Source organism: Zeus faber (assembly GCF_960531495.2).
Source record: "Zeus faber genome assembly, contig: SCAFFOLD_89, whole genome shotgun sequence".
Taxonomy (NCBI): Eukaryota; Metazoa; Chordata; class Actinopteri; order Zeiformes; family Zeidae; genus Zeus; species Zeus faber.
This window is the reverse complement of record NW_028293115.1, coordinates 42628-62866: the sequence shown is the minus strand read 5'-3', so window position 1 is coordinate 62866 and position 20239 is coordinate 42628. Positions and strand designations below refer to the sequence as shown.

General features: G+C 41.7%; 2 protein-coding genes across 2 annotated transcripts; one reads left to right on the top strand and one right to left on the bottom strand.

The window, feature by feature from the left end:
- Positions 1-1056: 1056 nt before the first annotated feature.
- On the top strand, positions 1057-13379 carry LOC307247644 (uncharacterized protein; the record flags this gene model as incomplete). Its single annotated transcript, XM_080024682.1, has 9 exons — positions 1057-1126; positions 1449-1516; positions 1736-1935; positions 2917-3043; positions 3475-3580; positions 8954-9192; positions 10381-10476; positions 11551-11701; positions 12168-13379. Coding segments are annotated over 9 exons (1068 nt in total), but the record flags the coding sequence as incomplete, so codon positions are not given.
- Positions 13380-14881: 1502 nt separating this feature from the next.
- On the bottom strand, positions 14882-19420 carry LOC307247643 (up-regulator of cell proliferation-like; the record flags this gene model as incomplete). Its single annotated transcript, XM_080024681.1, has 1 exon — positions 14882-19420. The coding sequence occupies one exon, from the start codon at positions 19418-19420 to the stop codon at positions 14882-14884; it is 4539 nt and encodes a 1512-aa protein (XP_079880807.1).
- Positions 19421-20239: the final 819 nt, after the last annotated feature.

Sequence of the window (20239 nt, the reverse complement as noted above, 5' to 3'; positions counted from 1 at the left end):
ATTTCTAACTTCCAGGCGTTAGTGCTGGGGACTCCCTGAAGGGAACTATGAACTGTGGAGGAACTAAACACCTTCAAGGGCTTTCTTTTCTGGTTTCGTTCGCACTGCACTGGAACTCTAAAGTGATTTCAACTAATGTGGTTTCAGCATGACTTCTGTGTTTCGTGTTGTATTTAGTCTGTAACTTTCACCTATTCCACCTTATCAGTCTACTAAAATATTTCTACTAAAAAGTAGAAAGAAAAACAATCCAGTTGCTGCATCATCACTTATATTAGATCTAGAAGACATAATTTAAAAGTTTGCTCTGACTTTCATAAGGCACGGGCATGCATCGGGACAGAGCAGGGATTTTTTTGTTTCATTCATTAACTTCGGAAAATGAAATAAATACATCTACAATAAAAAAGTTTATTGTTTTTTTATTTTTATTGGTATTTTTTTGTATGTCGTACAGAAGTACAATAACATTTCCATAGAGTTCATAACAGGTAAAATGTTCCCTCTCATGACATCCCTATCATATACCTTTTATTGTTTGTCAAATATCACACTTCCAGTAGAGCATGCACGGGGCTAAGCACCGGGCCAAGAAAGAAAATAAATAATAAAAACTCAAAGATTATTGGAGGGAGACTCAGAATCTAGGGAGGAGCTGTGATACGGGATGAATTGTGTCATCATGCCTTTAAAAAGGGACGAATAACAGCAAACTGTACGGCCGTGATGATTGTTGTGAAGTAAGCGTCTCTTTTTCTTTGCATAGCACAGTATGTTGTCATGATATTTTCAGTTAATTTTAACTACTTCAGGTTCATGGTATTTGTCTTAATGGTTTGAGGCTTGAGGAGGACTGCTGTCTTGGTTGGCTGAAATCGGTTACATGCAGTTTCTGACCTGCGCAGAGCGCGTTTCTGTCTGGCTGCACAAAGACCACTTTGCTTTAATAACGGAGGGCCAATAGTGCCTTCTCCTTCTATTCTGTGGTAAAAAAAAAAAAAAATCACAACTTTCATAAATCAGCCATACCTCATTCTCTCTCATTCCCTCTCTCAGAACTCCAAGCAGCCGGCGGAGAGCAGCCTTTCCAATGGACTGCAATACCCTAACCAACACTCCACTCCTGGTGAGTCAAAATTAACACACTGGCACACCTTTCCTCAGACTTATACGAATACATATATATATGAATATAGATAAGTGTTACGGGAACACAAACTGTGTCCTGGAACAAATTAATTATCACCAATATGTTGATATTGCAGTTGATGCCAGCTCTACCAGCCTACTGGAGCTAGCTTGCCAACGTGACAATTGTACTTTCTGTTTCTGGTACAACAGAGTGATTCTCATTTGAAATACACACCGTTTTGACGTACTATCTGGTAAATTAGCTCAATGTTGTGTTGCGGTGGAACTTCCCATTAAGTGCTGTGCTTCTTCTCCAGCTCTGAGTGAAAATTCTGACTCCAGTCTGCAGAGAACCAGGACAGCGGAGGAGAGAGAGACACTAGAGGTAAGGAAACAGCAAGCCAGCCTACCTCAAACACTGAAATTCAGTCTCTGTGAAACAATCCGAATGGCCATTGGTGCGGTTGTCTGGGTTAAATGCAGAATTATTTTCAAAATGAAACACGTTGTAGTCTGCTGTCTGCTGTGGCCCCACAGTGATTCAAATCTGGCTGGCCCCAAAACCCAAATGGTTGACTCTGTTAAAACCTCTCTCTCCTCCCAGCCAACGTACGGGGGTCCCAGGACGATTCTGTTTCGGACACAGACAGACTTACTCCCCTCACTGCAGGATGAGTTGGAGCACAAAGCCACTTCACCGTCAGACACAGAGGAAGAGGAGGTGGAGGTGGAAGTGGAAGATCTGAGCGCCAACCTGAGGCAGGAGGACGGACGAATAGCTCCCAGGGAGAGGAAAGCCCACGGGTAAAATTGATCAAATCCACCAATAGGGCTGAAATATTTTGGGAAAATATGAAATTGTGATTATTTTTTATTTAATTATTAGTAGTTTTATTTTTTTTAGACCATTATTGCGATTTAGTATGTGATTTTCTTTTTAATTTCCTTATCCTCTGTATTATTCACTAAACACAAGCAATACATCTTTCTATACAACCTTTCCCAGATCAGGAGCCACATTAACAAAAAGTGTTTTCAGAGGAGCCAAATTTCTGAAACGCCCCTTTCCTCCATCAAACCATTATGCATTTTAAAATAAGGCTACTAGTTATATCAGTAGTATATTTCTAGTATTATAACAAATTAAATATAAATTATTAATAATAAAATTGCCAGTGGAAACCAGATGATCAGCCATTGATCACTCAGTTAACAGATCATTGATCACTACCAGGAAATAGATCTCTATAGATACGCTCTCTCTCGAAGCCGTCATAGGTTGATGTGTCTAATGGGAAATTCAGTTTTGAATACTGCAGACAATGTCTCAGACAGAAGTTATTGAAATACTCATAGAATTTTTTTATTAAACATTACATAACACTTTGAAGAGCTGCAACTAGTCATAAAAGAGCCGCAAGTTGAGTATCACTGCTTTAGATTGTGTAACATTAAAATCGCAGCCTGCGATTTGTACATTGTGTACTATTACATTGTGATGTCAGCTTGAATTTGATTAATCGTTCAGCCCTACCCCCAATACCTCAAACCTATCTTTTCAGCCTCCCGTATACTGTACATAGTTCTGTAGAGAAATATTATGTTAAGTGAGGTAAAGCTTTGTTCTTACTCTCTTCCCCTCAGTCATTAATTAATGCTGCTTCACAAATTGTCCAGCATGTCTTTTTAACTTGCATAATATTTTGTGTTTATTAAAGTTTATTTTTATTTTTAAGATTTTTTTTAATTGTTGACTTAATTGTTCATGTTTAATTGTCCCTTCAGACGGTTCTCAGAGGAGAAGTGTGAGGAGGACCCTTTGTCCCGGCAAAGGCAGAAGAACCTGGAAACGGAACAGGAGCTCCACCACATGTCTGTGAAAATGTCTCGACGACTGGAGGAGCTTGGCAAGGTGTGTGTGTGTGTGTGTGTGTGTGTGTGTGTGTGTGTGTGTGTGTGTGTGTGTGTGTGTGTGTGTGTGTGTGTGTGTGTGTGTGTGTGTGTGTGTGTGTGTGTGTGTGTGTGTGTGTGTGTGTGTGTGGCTTTTATTTACCATCTTAATGGACGTTGTCATTGAGACATTTGTTTCACTGCCATTGCCTCCTTATATCAATAGTGATGTGAGATAAAAGGGTTATAACTATTTCACAGTTAGCTGGAAAAAAATCACATATTGAACACATATTGAATCTGCAGCTTGATTTCATTGTAATGCAGTATCAAGTGACCCATTTTCTAATGACCAGGACCAGAAGTAAGGAACTATGATGTAACGCATCTCGAATTTCCCATCTGAGTTGTGCTTTAAAGAGTCTGCGTGTGGTTTTTTGTTATTTTCTGCAGATGTTGAAACGTGCGCTAGTAGAGAGTGGCGAGTCCAGCGAGGTCCGAGAGGAGGACAATGAGTGCCAGCACAACGACAGCATCGTGGACAGCAGGCCACACAAAGGTAAACTCCAGCACTTCTGTATTTTAAAGGCCATGGCTCATTTATTTGACATTCCCCTTAAAAACTGATCCAAAGGTTGAGCCATACAGTGGTTACCAGGGTTTTTAATTTATGGTTATTATGCTTGTTGGGGTCCGGGGTAGAACCCTATTATTTCTTTGCCACATCATTATTGGGGTTCAAACCCTGCAGGGGTAGAATCCCATTGTTTTCTTGCTGCTCTATTATTGTTATTCTTCTTTGTTGTCTTATGTTGCGTCTCTATTCTATTATAAATGAGAAAGATTGGTCGAAAAAAACATGGCCATCAATCTTCAAACAAAATATCTTTGCACAGGGCGGTGCTTAGCAGGAAACAGCCAATTAACTCAAGCTGTCTTAAAGCAATCCCGATTAAACCCAGAGGAGGCATCCCACACTATTCTGAATGTACACACCAAATTCCATTCAAATTTGATAAAGGGGGGTGGGGGGTGTAAACGGCATAACTTTGAGTGCACAATTGTTGAAATGCTGCATACATTGTGATGATACAACAAGTGAAGAAGAAGAAGAAGAATCTTTAATTGTCACACGACACACAACACTACAACACATGCATACACACACATGCGCACGTGCTTTGGATGGTGGCCGGTGAAATGAGTCCTCTGCATTTCACCCATCCTGGCTTGTCCTTTCTCCGGGGGGGCAGCCAGGAGCAGTGGGCAGCATTCGACGACGCGCCCAGGGACCTGGTACCATATGTTCATCGCAGGTCATGTGCATGTTTTTGGTGGGGGTCTTACTGATGTTTGATGGAGGAAACCCCATGTGAGCAGGGAGAACATGCAAACTCCACACAGAAAGGCTCCTATTTGGGAGATAACCTGCCAGAGCACGGTGCTAACAGCGGCCCAGGCGGGAATCAAACCAAGGACCTTCTTGCTGTGAGGCAGCAGTGCAATGCACTGTGCCACCGATTGAAATGCGAAACCCGTTCGTGGCTTTAATTTTTGCCTATTGAGCTGCTTCCTCCTTATTATTACTAATGCATGCCCGTTCAAAAGAGAGGGGGGAAAAAAAAAAAGACTTCTAAGACATTTTAAAGGCAGCTTAACAAAATCAATGATTCAATCTGTGTTCCGCAATGGAAGATGAAACTGCCGGTTAAAGTTATACACCTGGTAAAGACGCTCTTTGTGACTCAGTCGCAGAGCCCTGAAGGCCTGCTGTGTATTCAAAGTTTTTTAATATTACATTTGGTGCGTGTCCAAATTGCACCAAATTCGACACTGCAAGCTAGGGCTGCCCCTGACTATTAAGATTATCCTCGTCGACTATGAGGCGTCATTTCAAGCCATTAGTTAACTAATTGTCGTACATTCATGATATTAATTTAATTATTTTAATAGAAGTTTTTGGGATATCAGAAAATGGTTTGACTTTCATGGCCGATAAAGAATATTTAAACTAACACTGTGCTACATTACAGATTAAACACAAAACTTAATAACCAGCTTTTAAAATCGAAATTAAATTTACAAGCACTGCACGCACATAGTGAGCTGCCTGTTAAATACACCGATTACATATAAGATCGGTTAAAGGGACGAGCCTCTACACGGCGACTCAGCAGATCCCATAGGTTTTCTATGGGATTCAGGTCTGGAGAAAGTGCAGGCCACTCCATTTGAGGTGCCCCAGTCTCCAGCAGTCGTTCCTGAATGATGCGATCTCGATGTGCTGGAGCATGGTCATCCATGAAGATGAAATTAGGCCTGTGTTGTTCATGCAGGGGCACAATGACTGGATTAATGATGTTATTCAGGTACTATGGGCTTGTCACTGTACCATTCACAAAGTGTAGGGCAGTTCTGTATTGACTAGACACACCTGCCCACACTGCCACACACCACCACCACCAAAGGCTCATCTGGTGACAACAGTGGCTGATGCATAGCGCTCTACTTGACATCTCCAACATCGCTGGCGGCCATCATTTCTGCTCAACGTGAATTTACTTTCATCAGAGAACAGCACTGAGGCCACTGGTCCCTCGTCCAGCGTAAATGCTCCCTGGCCCGTGCAAGACGATGATGGCTGTGCCTGGTGGTTTGGTCAGGTACCCTTGCAGGTCGTCTAGCACGCAGACCATGCTGATGTAAATGGTTTTGAATGGTCTGACGTGACACTTGGGTGCCTCTCACCTCCCTTAAATGTGCCTGGAGTTGAGTGGCATCATCATCTGGTTCCACAGGGCACTGTTCACAATGAAGCGCTCATCAGTGTGGGATGTGGCCAAAGGACGTCCACTTCTAGGCCTTTCTGTCGCTCCTCCAGTCTCTCTGTATCTCTGTTGGAACCTGCTGATGACACTCTGTGACACTCTAAGCTCAGTGGCCACTTCCCTCTGAGAACATCCTGTTTGAAGCCTCACAATGGCGAGGTACTGTTGATCAGTTGTTAGGTGTTGTCTTGGTCTCATGATGTCAAAATGTGAACAGCATGATGAAGAGGACTGTTTAAATACCAATTCTAATTGAACCAGGAAATGTATTGGTCGATTCATGGATCAAACACCTGTTGTGAATTTTGCCGTTCGGCTCCTTGTTAGAGAACAGCAAGTTGTGCAAAAAGTACTGAAACATTGAACAGTTGGACATGTGCATTCAAAAGTTTAGAGAAGGTCAAATTAAGTTCACCTGTAAAGGTTATAGTGCATTTTATCTTCATCCTGAAATTTCACCTGAAAGCCGAATATCCCTACCTTTCTGTGAGTAGTGTATTTGTTAATTTTTTTTGCTGAAAATACCACTCAGATTATTAAATAATATGCATCCAATCCACCCTGTCTGAAAACTGACTACTTCAGTGGGAGGAGCCACCCTGCCAAGGTCCCTAGTTCTGTGAGCCAATGGAGTTTGAACACAATTTTCCGGGTTCTGTGAGCCGATGGCGTTCACTGATTTTACCTCTTAAGCAATGCAGTTGCTGAATCTTGACTCTCATTAGATCTACGAGGCCTCATTTAAAAGTTTGTTCCAACTTTCACCACGGTGTCCGGAACAGCGCAGAGCTTGGAGCACCACGAAATACGGCTGGGCTTGGGGCTTTTTTTTTTTTGTTTCATTCAATTACGGAAATGTCGGAAAATAAAATAAATACATCCACGGTTTATATTGGAGAAATCCGAGCAGATCGCGCGCCACACCCAGCAGTAACCTGACGTGGACACACACACTGGTGTCTGGAGCAGCACAGAGGTTAGAACACCGCAGGATACGGTGGGGCTTGGCGTTTTTGTTTCATCAATTACTGAAAAATAACGGAAAATTAATTAAATAAATATATCTCCGGTTTTGTTTGGAGAAATGCGGAGTGGATCTCGCTCCGCAGCCTACAGTTCAGTCAACCTAACGTGAACACACACAGAAAGAAGCACACAGTGGAATTCATTTTTAAATACTTACATTTCCCTCGTCTGCAGTTTTGTCCCACACAGTTGGTATTAATTCCACTTTCCTCTCTCTTTTAAAGATTTGTGATGATCTCTGCAGCCAACAGAGCACTTCCCATGCTTAGCTTTTAGCTTCTATGCTAGCGTATCCAGTTGTGCTCCAGGTGTGGGTGGAGTTACTCAGATGGGGGTGCGGTTCTAATTAGAATGACTCCCTCGGTGACGTGTAGGAGGGCAGCAAAGCTAAACGGCTCATTTTAGGACATGTTTTCTGTAACAGACAGCTTATGCCATGGACACACTACACGACTTGCAGAGTTGTGAGATCGCTGTACTGTTCACACTACACAACTTTCTGTCTTGTGATCAGGAATCTTTCAGTCTTGTGGTTTCACACTACATGACTGATCAGCGACAGGGGGTCACACATTACGATCTTTCACCAGGAGGAATCCCCAACGAGTCTGTCGGGTCTCCAAACTACATTTTGTCACGAAAAACGAATGCAAGAATTTACACCAGAAATGACGAAATACCATGCATGGGACAGGATAATGTATTTTTTATTATATTCTTGATCACTGTAAAAAAATTAATTAAAGCAGAATTAATAAGAAATATATTAAAAGAGCAGCCTGTCCACACCACACATTGCTCACGGGAGCGCTATGATTTTCCTCTGATCTGGAGTTCTGCAGCGATCTAGAAAATCCTGTCGGCGAGCGGAAAATCAGGTCAGAATCACGTAGTCTGAACCTAAACTGACTGGGGATGGTAGCTCAGGCGGTAGAGCTGGCGGTCTAGTGATCTAAGGGTTGCAGGTTCAATCCCAGGCTCCTCCTGCTAGCATGCTGTAGTGTCCTTGAGCAAGACACTTAACCCCTAATTGCTCCTGATGGCTAAGTCGCTTTGGATAAAAGCGTCTGCTAAATGTAATGTAATGGGTTATCTTATTTTATAGTCTGTGTGTTGGTAGGCCCATCATAGACCAAAATGTACATGCTCAAGCACTGAAAAAGTGAGTTTGGCATAATAGGTCCCCTTTAAATGTATGAGGCCCTATTATTATTATTATTATTATTATTATTATTATTATTATTATTTTATTCATATATACATTTAAATTACATATTGACATAATTTGCACTGAAATGTGGCGTACGGAAGATCATTTTCCCGCTGTCGATCGGCATCCCCTTTGAAGGCACATTTACCAGGGCCTCGGACTCTGTAACTTGCTGCGCCTTCCCTGTCCGGGATCCCGGACCATTGCCCCTCCGCACCGACTTCAATGCTTCTCGGGGCCGCGGACTTGCTCACTGCACCTTCCCCGTCCCCTTCCGGCCTTCGGGCGCTCCTCTGGCCGGCCTCTGGCCAGTGGTACAGTGGTGATGGGGCCTTTTTATAATATCCCCATTCTCAATGTGTCGCAACAACCAGCAAGGGGACTGAACATTTTGTTAATTTATCAGTAACACAAACAAAATAACTTAGAACCAGCATTTAAAATATACATTTAATTTACAAGTGCTGCATGGTGGGCACGCTTGAAGCGAGCGGCCTGTTAATTACTGGCAAAAGCTGTATTTATTCTTCTGCATGTGTCGGAACAACTAGAAATTTGTTAAATATCAAATTTAAAGCCACATAGGTTTTAAGGTTAATTTTGACAGGGCGCAGCTCCTGAAATGGAGTTAATATATGTACAGTATATATTATTTTTGCTCGACCAACCTACCAATGAAAGTCTTTGTTGACTTGAGCCTAATGGAAACCTGCTGGAGACATCACTTCACATCACTTGTCAATCTTGCACTGGCCACACGATATTATTTCCCCAATATTTGTATCAGCACTTCAGCAGTATTGTTTCAAATCAGTCAAAGTGTTTTCCACTCACGTGACCAATGTCCCCTGGATTTGCTTCTTTCTAGACACCCCCCGCCCTGAGGCAGAGTGTCGGCCCCACCCTACACTGCCCACCTCTCCCCGGGCGTGTCCGTCCCTGCAGGAGCAGCTAGAGGGCACTGCCAGGGGGGAGTGGGGCCAGGAGACGGGCCTGGAGCGTGGCGTCAAGACCAGGCGGCAGACCAACCTCTCTGATGGTTCCTCTGTACATCGGACACGACGGCAGGAGCTCCATCCTAGGCCCAGCCGCAGGAAATCCAATAAGGTGGGAGCACACTCATTACGTCACACATTACTTCTATTGAGAAGTTTCTGAACAACGGATTCTTGTGAGTCCCAAAACTCATCACTGTGATATATTTTTTGAATTAAAATAAATTAAATTGGTTGGTAATATATAACCATTTTGTCATTTATTTGGGGCTCCCTCTCTATAGTATAATAAAAGTAAGTAATGCAATACTCATGAAGCAGTTGCCTAATATATAACGTTGAATATCCGCAGTACAGTTTCCTATTTAGCCTCAGTCTTTCTTATTTGCCTAAATACAAATTCTAAGTTTCATATAAAATTAGTGGTGCTTGGTGGTGTCTCCAAAAGTATAAGTAATTCATTTAAATAGTCCCTAAAAACTGCCTCTTTGGGCCCAAAAGGTTGAGAACCCATGATATAACATCGGTAGATATTTACAGCTTTAAAAAATAATAATAATAATGTCTTTGACTGCTGCCTACCGAAAATAATGTACATTAGTAAGGATGGGAGCAATTTACTAACCCTTTGAACTCATACAAATTAACAAAAAAACTAATAAAACCAAAAAGGATTGCTCTCTATGAATAGAACTGAAACTGGATATACTGAATTTTAGTTCAAATGTTATTATAATTTTAAAAATGCAATTTTGCAGACAGGGTTTAGTCTATATCAGGACAAAACTAATCCTTATTTAATTAATCCAGAACTGAAAAATGCCTTTCTGAGACATTGCTTAGTTTATGATGAATTAGTGCTAGACTAGGATTTCCTGGAATAAAGTCAGGACGAGTCGGCTGCTTCTGTCTGGTCTTGGTGCTGGTCTTAGTCCAGATAATCCATGTTCTCTATTATCAAGGTCAACCTGGAGGCCACGTACATGAATCCAAAAATGAACCTGCCTCTGGCCAGGTTTAATTCAAGACCTCACTTAGACTAGATTAGCTCTAATCTTCCCTCTGGAAGTCCGATTTTTTTAAAACCGAGACTAGGGCCAAGTCTGAGACTATTTGAAATATGGCTGAATCTGGACTAACTGAAAGTGCGATTTAGTCTAAGATTAGGCCTAATCTGTATCTGGGAAAACGCCCCTAAAATGTAATGTTTTGCCGACTTGGCAATATATTCAGAAAGAGTGCAGCTTCTATCAAAAAAGAATGAATGTGCTATGTGGCAGTCTATACTTTTGTATTTCAGCAGCAGGTGAACGTGGCCTATGAGGAGGAACTGAAGAGATTTGAAGACAGAGAACGGACCAACCTGGCTATGGAGCGCCTCAGGGCTCAGGAAGCCGTAAGTCTGAACACACTCCCTGTGTTAGTTTCTCAAACTACCTGTCTCGTGTCTGTGCCTTTGGAAAGGAATGCATTTCCCTGTAATTACTCTTATCAGCCATTGGCGAAACATTTTGCATGGTTCTAGATGTAGAGTAAGAAACTGTTGTCATGTAGACAACACGGCATTATCTTTATATCTGCACTAAACTGTTTCAGAAGAATATTTTTGGGTTTTTTTTGTTTTTTTTTTTGTTTTTTTACTTATTAACTTGGTTCTAATTTTGGTTCTCGGTTCTAATAATTGTAGGTTTATTTCCAACATTTCTAGTTTCTAGTTTATTGTTTGTTCCTAGGTACTTTTGATTTTATTTATTTATTTTTTACTGTTTGTTTTTATTTTTTACTTTACTTTTTTTTGTACTCACATTTCTAGGATTATTTTTTATTTCTTATTGTTTGGGTCATTGTATGTTGACACATTTGTATTGCTCACTGCTATTTTAGGTTTATTTTTCTGGTTTACCATTCATTGCTAGGTTTATTTTTTTATTGTCAATTGTATATTGGTAATTCCCCTACCTTCTAGTTAACCTCGGGTTTACTTTGCTTTTTGTTTTTCTTATTTACTGTTTCAATTAAAAATCATTTGTCATTAGGTTTATTGTTCATTACCAAATCTTTACTGTTCATTGTTTGTCATTAGGTAGATTTTTCTGGTTTATTCTTAGGTTTATTTTATTTTTAACTTATTATTTATCCAAAATCTTCTAGTTGGTGTTGTAGTTAGTTATCAGGTTTATTACATTTTACTGTGTTGATTGTAAGATTAATTGTATTTTTTTCACGTTTTCCACATTTTGGACATTTTATTTTTTATTTTCCATCCTCTAGTTAAGTATATTGAGGTTCATTGTTTATTGCCATTTCTTGTCTCTTTTTATTCTATTTCCTTATTATTTTGGATTTGAGCTGCTCTGATAATACAATTTCCCCCAGGGGCTCAATAGTATAACTAGTTGTCTGACAACAGGCTGGGTGTTGATATCAATGTTTTAAGAATCTGTGTCTGTGTCTGTGTCTGTGTGTGCAGGAGCGGGAGTACAGGGAGGCCATACTGAGCGGTGTTCCCCGGGCCGCCAGGCCATCTCCGGCTAAAAAGACGACACTGCAGCCTTGGCCTGTACACGCCCGACCGGTCACAGCACGCAGACGGCAGGACCATCCCAGGAAAGCCCCTCCGAGTATGACGACAACACTCTGTTTATCATTTTTGGAACCAAGTTTTCCTACTCTCTCTCTATGTAGAAAATGCCACGTCCTTTTTGGGGAGTTTAAAGGAAGAGTTTAATTCTCTGGTGGTTCCTTCCTATATATATACAGTGGGGCAAAAAAGTATTTAGTCAACCACCAATTGTGCAAGTTCTCCCACATAAAAACATGAGAGAGGCCTGTTATTTTTTTCATAGGTATACCTCAACTATGAGAGACAAAATGAGAAAAAAAATCCAGAAAATCACATTGTCTGATTTTTAAAGAATTTATTTGCAAATTATGGTGGAAAATAAGTATTTGGTCAACAACAAAAGTTCATCTCAATACTTTGTTATATACCCTTTGTTTGAAATGACAGAGGTCAAACGTTTTCTGTAAGTCTTCACAAGGTTTTCACACACTGTTGCTGGTATTTTGGTCCATTCCTCCATGCAGATCTCCTCTAGAGCAGTGATGTTTTGGGGCTGTCGCTGGGCAACACGGACTTTCAACTTCCTCCAAAGATTTTCTATGGGGTTGAGATCTGGAGACTGGCTAGGCCACTCCAGGACCTTGAAATGCTTCTTACGAAGCCACTCCTTCGTTGTCCGGGCGGTGTGTTTGGGATCATTGTCATGCTGAAAGACCCAGCCACGTTTCATCTTCAATGCCCTTTCTGATGGAAGGAGGTTTTCACTCAAAATCTCACGATACATGGCCCCATTCATTCTTTCCTTTACATGCCGCCAGAGAAGCCAGAGGGCTGTGGAGCAACCCCCAGGCCTAGCCCTAAGGAGCATGACCCAGTCCCAGGGAGCATGAAGAGACCCCGCACCCTGGGGGCACACACATACAACCAACTCCCAGGTGCAGGCACAAGACCCAGCCGCAGGCACAGAACCGGGGCTACGGGCGTCAGGCACGGACTGCAGGCCCGGATCCCGGCCCCACAGCGACATACACCCCGCCCGAAGGGCCGCCCCCTGCAGGCGAGCCGGCAGGACTCCCATGCCACCCACGCCTCGCGTAAGGGCAAGGCCCGCCACACCGCAGCCGGCCAGACACCCCACCTGGCGTACCCCACTGTTTGATTTTAAAAGAATGGTTAACAAACACGCCAACCGGCGATGTTTGCCCTCCGCCTGCCTCCTCTTGCCCATTCCCTGGCGTGGCACCAGTATGCACCTGTGGCGGACAAAAGGGCGTGGTCAAGCACCAGCTGCAGAAGACAGCACGGTTCCCTTTTCCCGCGGCCACCAAGCTGCCTCAAATCGGCCGAATCAGCTGGTTGGGCCGACTCAAGGCAGGGAGTTTTCTTAACGTTTTGTTTTGTCTTACAAAGGAGATCGGCGCACAGGCTAGTGAGCAACCCAGCAGAGGAGACCACCAGCATTCAATTATTTACCTTCATTAGTCTTATAATAATGAGGGTTAATAATCTTCGTCTCGTCTGCAGCTGATACTTGACCACAAACCTTTGTCTGCCACATCATGCATCTCAAGCATTGCTGTATGCCGCTGTCTGAACCAGCCCCCACCCATCCCCCGTCTTCTAATGTAAAAACTTCCCTAAACTGCTGTTCCTGGTTCTGTTCTGCTGAAATACATAAGTGTGTAACATTTTATGTAATAAAGTTCATGCCTAATGTAATAAATGGGTCTCCATGAGAGTGCTCCTGATTGAAACAAATTAATTATCTTTGAATTGAGAATCTGTAAATCTATGATGTTCAAAGAAATTCGATAAGACTAATAGGCCTTGTGGTGTGGGAACAGTGTGTGGAGCAGTCACACCTGTCCTGGGTCTAGGTAATTGGGGCCCAGGTTCAGTGTGGCTGTATACCTGCTCCTCAGGAGAGGAGCCCTTGTCATGAATTGCTGTCCATCTGCTCCGGGACTTGTTCCATCTAGCCCACTCTCTACAATGGAACTGCTGTGTTTCAATCCAATCACCTGTGTCTCTGTGCTGGAGGCCCCTGAAAATGCCACTTGGGGTGGAAGGCGGAACTGCCACAGGCCTAATAAAAGATAATAATTATTCCAGTTGGTAGAGCCTAGTCGCTGTTAATGAGCAAAACTAAAATAACTAAAATAACTATAGCTACAGGGCAAACATGAAACAATTTCCACTTCTGAAGTGTCATTTCTCAGTGTTCTCATATTATTTAAACACGTTGAACATGGTTTCTGACAATTATTTTTATTATTTTTCTCAAGTGATAACATAAGAGGCAAGCAGTATAGTTAGTTTTTAAGCATAAAAAAAACATATATCTCTCTTATTTAATGGAACATTACACTTTCCTTCAATTGCTTGTCACATATATGGAAAACTTTGAGTAATAAAAGTGGATTCCCTATCTCATATCGTTAAAACATTTAAGTAATTTAGAATAAGATTGGTGGATTGATGAAGTCTTATATACAGTATAATGGTAAAACAGTGCTGGTACAGAATCTATCATTCTACTCGTCTTCAGTTTTTTTTAAATTGAGAAACCGAACGCCTTAAAACATAAATGGCACCAAACGTAGATTAACCAACACTCTACACAATATTTTCGACTTTTCATATACAGTTTACACACTGATTTTCTAATCTTTCAGAAAATATGTGTCAAAAATGAGCAAGTCAAGATCATTGTCGTTAACTTAACACAACAAACAAAAGTCTATCTCCTCTAAAGTGTAGAGATACAATTTAACAACTCATTTTACAAAATAAGCAATAACACACTATATTTTACACACGGATGAAACGGCTGAGCCCTCCCTGTATTTTTTGGGGGGGGGGGGGATAATTAGTTGAAAGTATAAAAATTTGATGTAGGTGGAGTTTTTTTTTTATTTGTTCAGATGTTTTGGAGTTAAAACGGAAGTAAACAGACCGGGTACACATCTTCCAAACAATTTACAGCTTACCAAACGTCAAACATATAAATGTTGTGTTTCATGGTTTCATAGGAAGTTCTGGCTAATGAGAAGTGAATGATATTGTTTTTTTCTGTATCCCATGATTTTCCACTTTTTTTTCTTAAGTCCTCCCATCCAATATCACCAGCAGCCGCCACTGATTTTACATCTTATGTTCAATGTGAAATACCATAGCTAATGTTTCAAAGTTGTCATTGTTGATCGCAGTGGTTATGATGTCGCTTAAATGGTTAATGTTATTTCAAAGCTCCTTTCAAGCCACTGAATACATCACTGCGCGTCAGACTTTTCCAGGATTCAGGGATTTTAGCCGGAAGCACCCCAAAATCCTTTGCTATCTTTTCGTTAAATGTAACCATCACATACTTCCAGTAGTTTGATAGCTCTGCGTTGGGACCAACAGTGAAATTCCAGTTCAGGAAATGCATGCTGCCATTCTCATTTGCTTGACTGTTGCTTGACAGGCTCCATGTCGACGTGTTGCCTCTTACTGAAAAACATGTTTCTGCCACCAATGTGTTTGAGGCTTTGAGGCCGCTCAGGCCCTTAGGACGGTGAGCCACGGAAAAGTGTTGATCGTGATCTCCGTCCCCCGCCTCACATGGGGCTTTGCAGAAGGGACATCGTTCCTTGCAGCCAAGCAGTTGGTTTAGCTGCTGAGTATTAAAGAGCACACTTCTCACTCTTTTTCTGATGTTGTCGCTCCCCTCGTACTGTTTTGCGAGGCGCAGCTGCATTTCACTCACATATGTTGTGAGATGGTCTGCAAACTGTTCCTCATAAGCCAAGTCCAGAATCATAATGGAATCGAGAGCGTTTGCTGGCAAGGGAAGCTTCTTGCTCAGTGCATCGCAAAGACAATTAATGAAGGAGTTTAATTCCCCGGTGGCGTGAGCAGAGTGTCTGACCTCTGAAATTGCAGTGGTTATCATGTCAGCTGCATCTGTAAGATGTTTCTTTTCAAATTTGCCCAGGGAGGCCTCTTTGGAAAGCTTCTGTTCAAGATGATCAAGCACCCAGTTTTTTACGAACCTCTCGTAGTCATGGATGTACTGACAGTATTTCTCATAGTCCAGTTTGGATACCAGTTGCTCTAGTATCAAGACATTGAGAGCTCTCTGTGCATTGACATCCCTTGATCCTGTGCTTATCAATAGTTGCTGTGCAACATCTGGTCCAGTTCTCATGGTTACATAGTCCAAAACTGCAGGTTGTAAGCAAAGCCGAACAAACTCCTTTGCTTTCTTTTGGCCCTGGTCTTTATTGTGAAACCTATCTGAAAAGTCCTCTAAGTAATTTTTTTTCCACTCCTTTAGCATTTTCTGTGGGTCCCTTGTAACAAGGAAATTGTTGTGCATCCCCTGGAACTCTGCAGCTGCAATGCTGCAAATGTGCCTTTTGAGTGTGATCTCCATTTCTTCACTCAACACCAATTTCTTATGCCTTTGCATTGATTGATCAATCATTTTCAGCATGTCTTGGATAAGAGTGTTGGAGTAGTCAGCTTCCCTTTCCACCATATCCGTTATGAACTCTCTGCATTGGTTTATGACACTATTGCACAGCTCCCTCATTTGTTTATGGTGGTAGTCCCAATTTCTATGTCTGACCAAATCACCAGCTTTTTTAAGCCAACTACCAGATTCCACAATAATTTCATCCGTCTGACATTTTCTCAAAGTCTCTCCATCTATCATGCAGTGAATGTTGTGCTGAATGAGGTTTTCATTCAACATGGCAGCCACCTCCTGGGCGACATCTTTCTTTGGGACTTCCATGATGTTGATCTCACAATCCATTACAGCTTTCCTCCACCTTTTTTCAAACTCTTGTATTAGTGTCTTACCTGAAACCGGTGTCTGGGAGCTCTTGCAATGATGCAGAAGCTCCAGCATGTGCTTTTCCAGCATAAATGCTTGTGGACTTTTAATGCTGTTAACATTAACCTCCACTTTTTTTTTGAATGACTGCTGTAGTTTGATTCTCACCTGGCTTCCAGTGTCGCCACATAGTTTCTTGGCCTTAGCAGTCAGTTCTTCCCTATGTTTTTCAATGATGCTGGTGGGGAGATCTTGCTGTTCAAGGTATTTCTCAAGGCTGTGCAACATTTCCTTTTCTGCCAATTCAAGCACTGTATTTGCTTCCCTCAGGAATTGCTGTTGCTCAGGAATTGTGTCACCATCACAAACTTGCATTTCAGACTTTTCCATCCAAGAAGCAATTTTCCTGCTGAACACCAATTCCCAATTTTTGAATGCGGCACAAAGCTTGTTCCCAAGACAAAATGTGTTCTGATATTTGACACATTCCCTTAAATTCTTTATCAGCTCCAGAAAATCTTTTAAATCACCCCTTTGTTGTTGCTGAAGTTCTTGAATCAATTTCTTCTTCAAGTCATAGACAGCCTCACTGTATGCAACACTTACTGGAGCCATTGGGGGGATTCCATGCCAAAGCCCTGGCATATAGCTGCAACTTGTGTCTGAATCATAATCCATTACATCTGTGAACTTGTTGATTTTGTCATTGTTCACCATTTTGGCAGCTTCCAAAGTCATTTCATCCAGTTGTTCCGACAATTCTTTCCTTTCTCTTATATTGGCGTCTGTGGACATGTCTGTAACGTTCTGATGCACAAACAAGAACTTTGGTTTCTTTTGCACGTGTTTCATCCCAAGGAAGGTGCACATCACCATCTTCAATATGGCTTTCATTTCTGCAAATGCCTCCATGGTCATGTTGATAATTGTGACATCGCTTAGGCCAACGACCAGTGTTGCCAGCTCTCGGTCGTGTTCACGGCTGTCACACTGTTGAGCAAGTTCTGGAGCCTTGAGCCCCTCTGTATCAATGATCATAATGAAGTCGCATTTCATATCCTCTCTCAGCTTCCTGTCAACTTTGATCAGTTGCATGAAGGCCCCTCTGGTGCATCTTCCAGTGCAGACAGCAAACTGGACACCAAACATGGTGTTAAGGAGCGTGGATTTACCTGTGCCTTGAACTCCTAAAACCGTGACTACCCTGATCTTGCTCTTTGTTTTGACTAGATAGTGGAGGCAGGTGAGCACATCTGTTATCCACTTCATCGGGATGTCGGACATGTCACCATCCACAAGTTCGATTGGGAGACCTTCTAACAGCATCTTAGCATACATTTGAGGAAGTTGCTCTATGTGTTTGTTTTCACAGCTGTTTTCCAGGAAAAAACGTTCGGACATGCACCACTGATATAATTGACCCAATTCACGGAAAAAGTGTTCCAACCCCAAGGAGCAATCAAACATTTTCTGATCTAAACACGCAATCAGGTCATTTCTCTTTGGCATACTCTGACAAATGTTTTTGTACTGCGCTCTTAAATCAGACAAGTTCTGTCGTGACATGTTGTCCAGGTTCATCTTCATCCACTGGAGGAAATAGGAGCGCTCCTCTGTGCTTTGATCTAACATTGCGTCGATGAACTTTTCCATGATGGACGTCATTTTGAACATTTTTAGTTTTTCTCTCAGACTTTCTTCTTTTGTTGTCAGAGAATTTGCTTCCACGGAATCTGCTTTGTCTTTCTCTCTGCCAACTTGGGAGAGTTCCCGACGAATTCCTTGCAAAGGTAGATGTTCCTCTTTGAAATTCAGCGTGTCTGTTATTTTGCTGGATATTTCCTCTGCCATACGTTGGGCTTTTCGACACTCATCACTGTCCTCGTCCACCAGAATCCCATGGTGACGTGCCACCTCAGCCATCTTTTCTATCGTCACAATATTTGGTTTATCGTTTAAAACATTAGTTACTGAGAACTGAAAGTTTTTGACAAAGTCAGCATCATGCTGCCTTTTCTTGATGATCATTTTCACCGGTGTGCTGCAGTCAAATGAGACTTGTCTTCTGATCGAATTTCGAAATACATCTCGCTGTCCGTCCATAACCAGAAAAAGTTGTGTTTTTAAGTATTTCCCTTTCAGGACACTCATGGTATTCATGTAATCATCACTGAAAATGTACACTGCAGCTGATACTTCGCAAAGGAAGGAGAATTCTTTTCTGAAGGACAGAATGTCTCCTCTAAGGTTGGCTACTGCCACAGGCTTATCGAACATATCTATGTTTCTGTTTCCACATGGGAGACACCAGCTGATTTCAACAATACCATCTGATATCTTGCGGGGTGCGTGGTCACAATCCATGTCGCGATGGACAAATGCGTTGCTTTGCATCTTGTTCAAAATCTGGTACTTGTTTAATCTGTCTTTTCCCAGGGTGACAAAGGAAACCAGTGGAATTTCAGAGACAACAATGCATTCCTCAACCAATGTCCCGGTAGATGTGAAAGGTTTAAACTTCTTGACAATTTCTCGCATTGCCCAGATCATCAAAGTCGTTTGCTTTGTCTCACAGTTGGGCAACAGAAGGGGAACAGCAAATTGACACATTGCCATTTTCCGCATCATTTCCTGTTGCAGGGACCCATCAGAGCATAGAAACAGTGCAGTGATGAGATCCAATGGGTTGATAGCATTGGCATTATTGCTCTCAGATTCATTATGTTCATAACTATCTAATTCCACAATGTATGCCTTTTCATCAGACAAATCACACCGGACACTCCGAGCATCTACATTTGCCAGCATAAGTTTCTTCAAAAAGGCCCCAGGAAGTGACTGCATTGTGTCAAGTTGCTCTTCTGACATAGTAACACTTTTGATCTCCAGAACACCACTTAACCTGAGTTTGTCTTGATAATGGTCACTCAGTCCCACATTAGTTAATATCTCCATGAGAACGGAACCTGTGAATTGACAAATGAAAAAAATATGTATTATAACCAAGCATAACCCATACTCATCTAAGAGACACAGTTAATACGTAAAACAGCATTATGGACAGTGATTAACTAATTTAAGCAAAGGGTTACGGCACAATAATTTATTGTAAGAAGACCAAAGAAAGGGATGATTCGGATCGAACTGAGATGTAAAACATGTGTGTATGAAATACGCCTTACAGGACAGGTTAATGCACATGTAATTAACCAATTTGTTTGGTTGTCTTAATTAAAAATTGTTATAGTTGCAAAAAAGTTGAGGAGATCCTCTAAAATATGTGGTTGGATTTTATCTTTATGGATTTTGGATACTGAGATAATGAGAGCTTACTGGTCCTAATGGTTGAAGACACAGGTTCACTTTGTTCACCCTCTGGCAGCACGGTGGAGACACTGACTGAGTATTCAGTGTTTGGTTGGAGGTCAGAAAGAGTTCTGGTGCAGCTTTCTGTGTGTATAATCCTTGTTTCTGCTCCAGGGATGCCATAGGAAATTACAAAATGCTGTTGACCTTCATATATTTGGGAAGCCTTGATCCATTGTAGGGTAATTGAGGTTGAATTTAGACCATCTATTTTCAAGTCTTTCGGTGGTGGGATTACTGAAATAGAAACATAGAAATAAAATTGTAAACTATTGCAAAGAACCAATAAACAATGGAAAACACTATTAGAGACTTAAACATACCAGTGAAGTATGATTTTCTAATCCAGATGCTCCTGTTGTTTTCCACCTCTGCTGTCACAGCAAAGTCATATTTTCTTCCCAATTT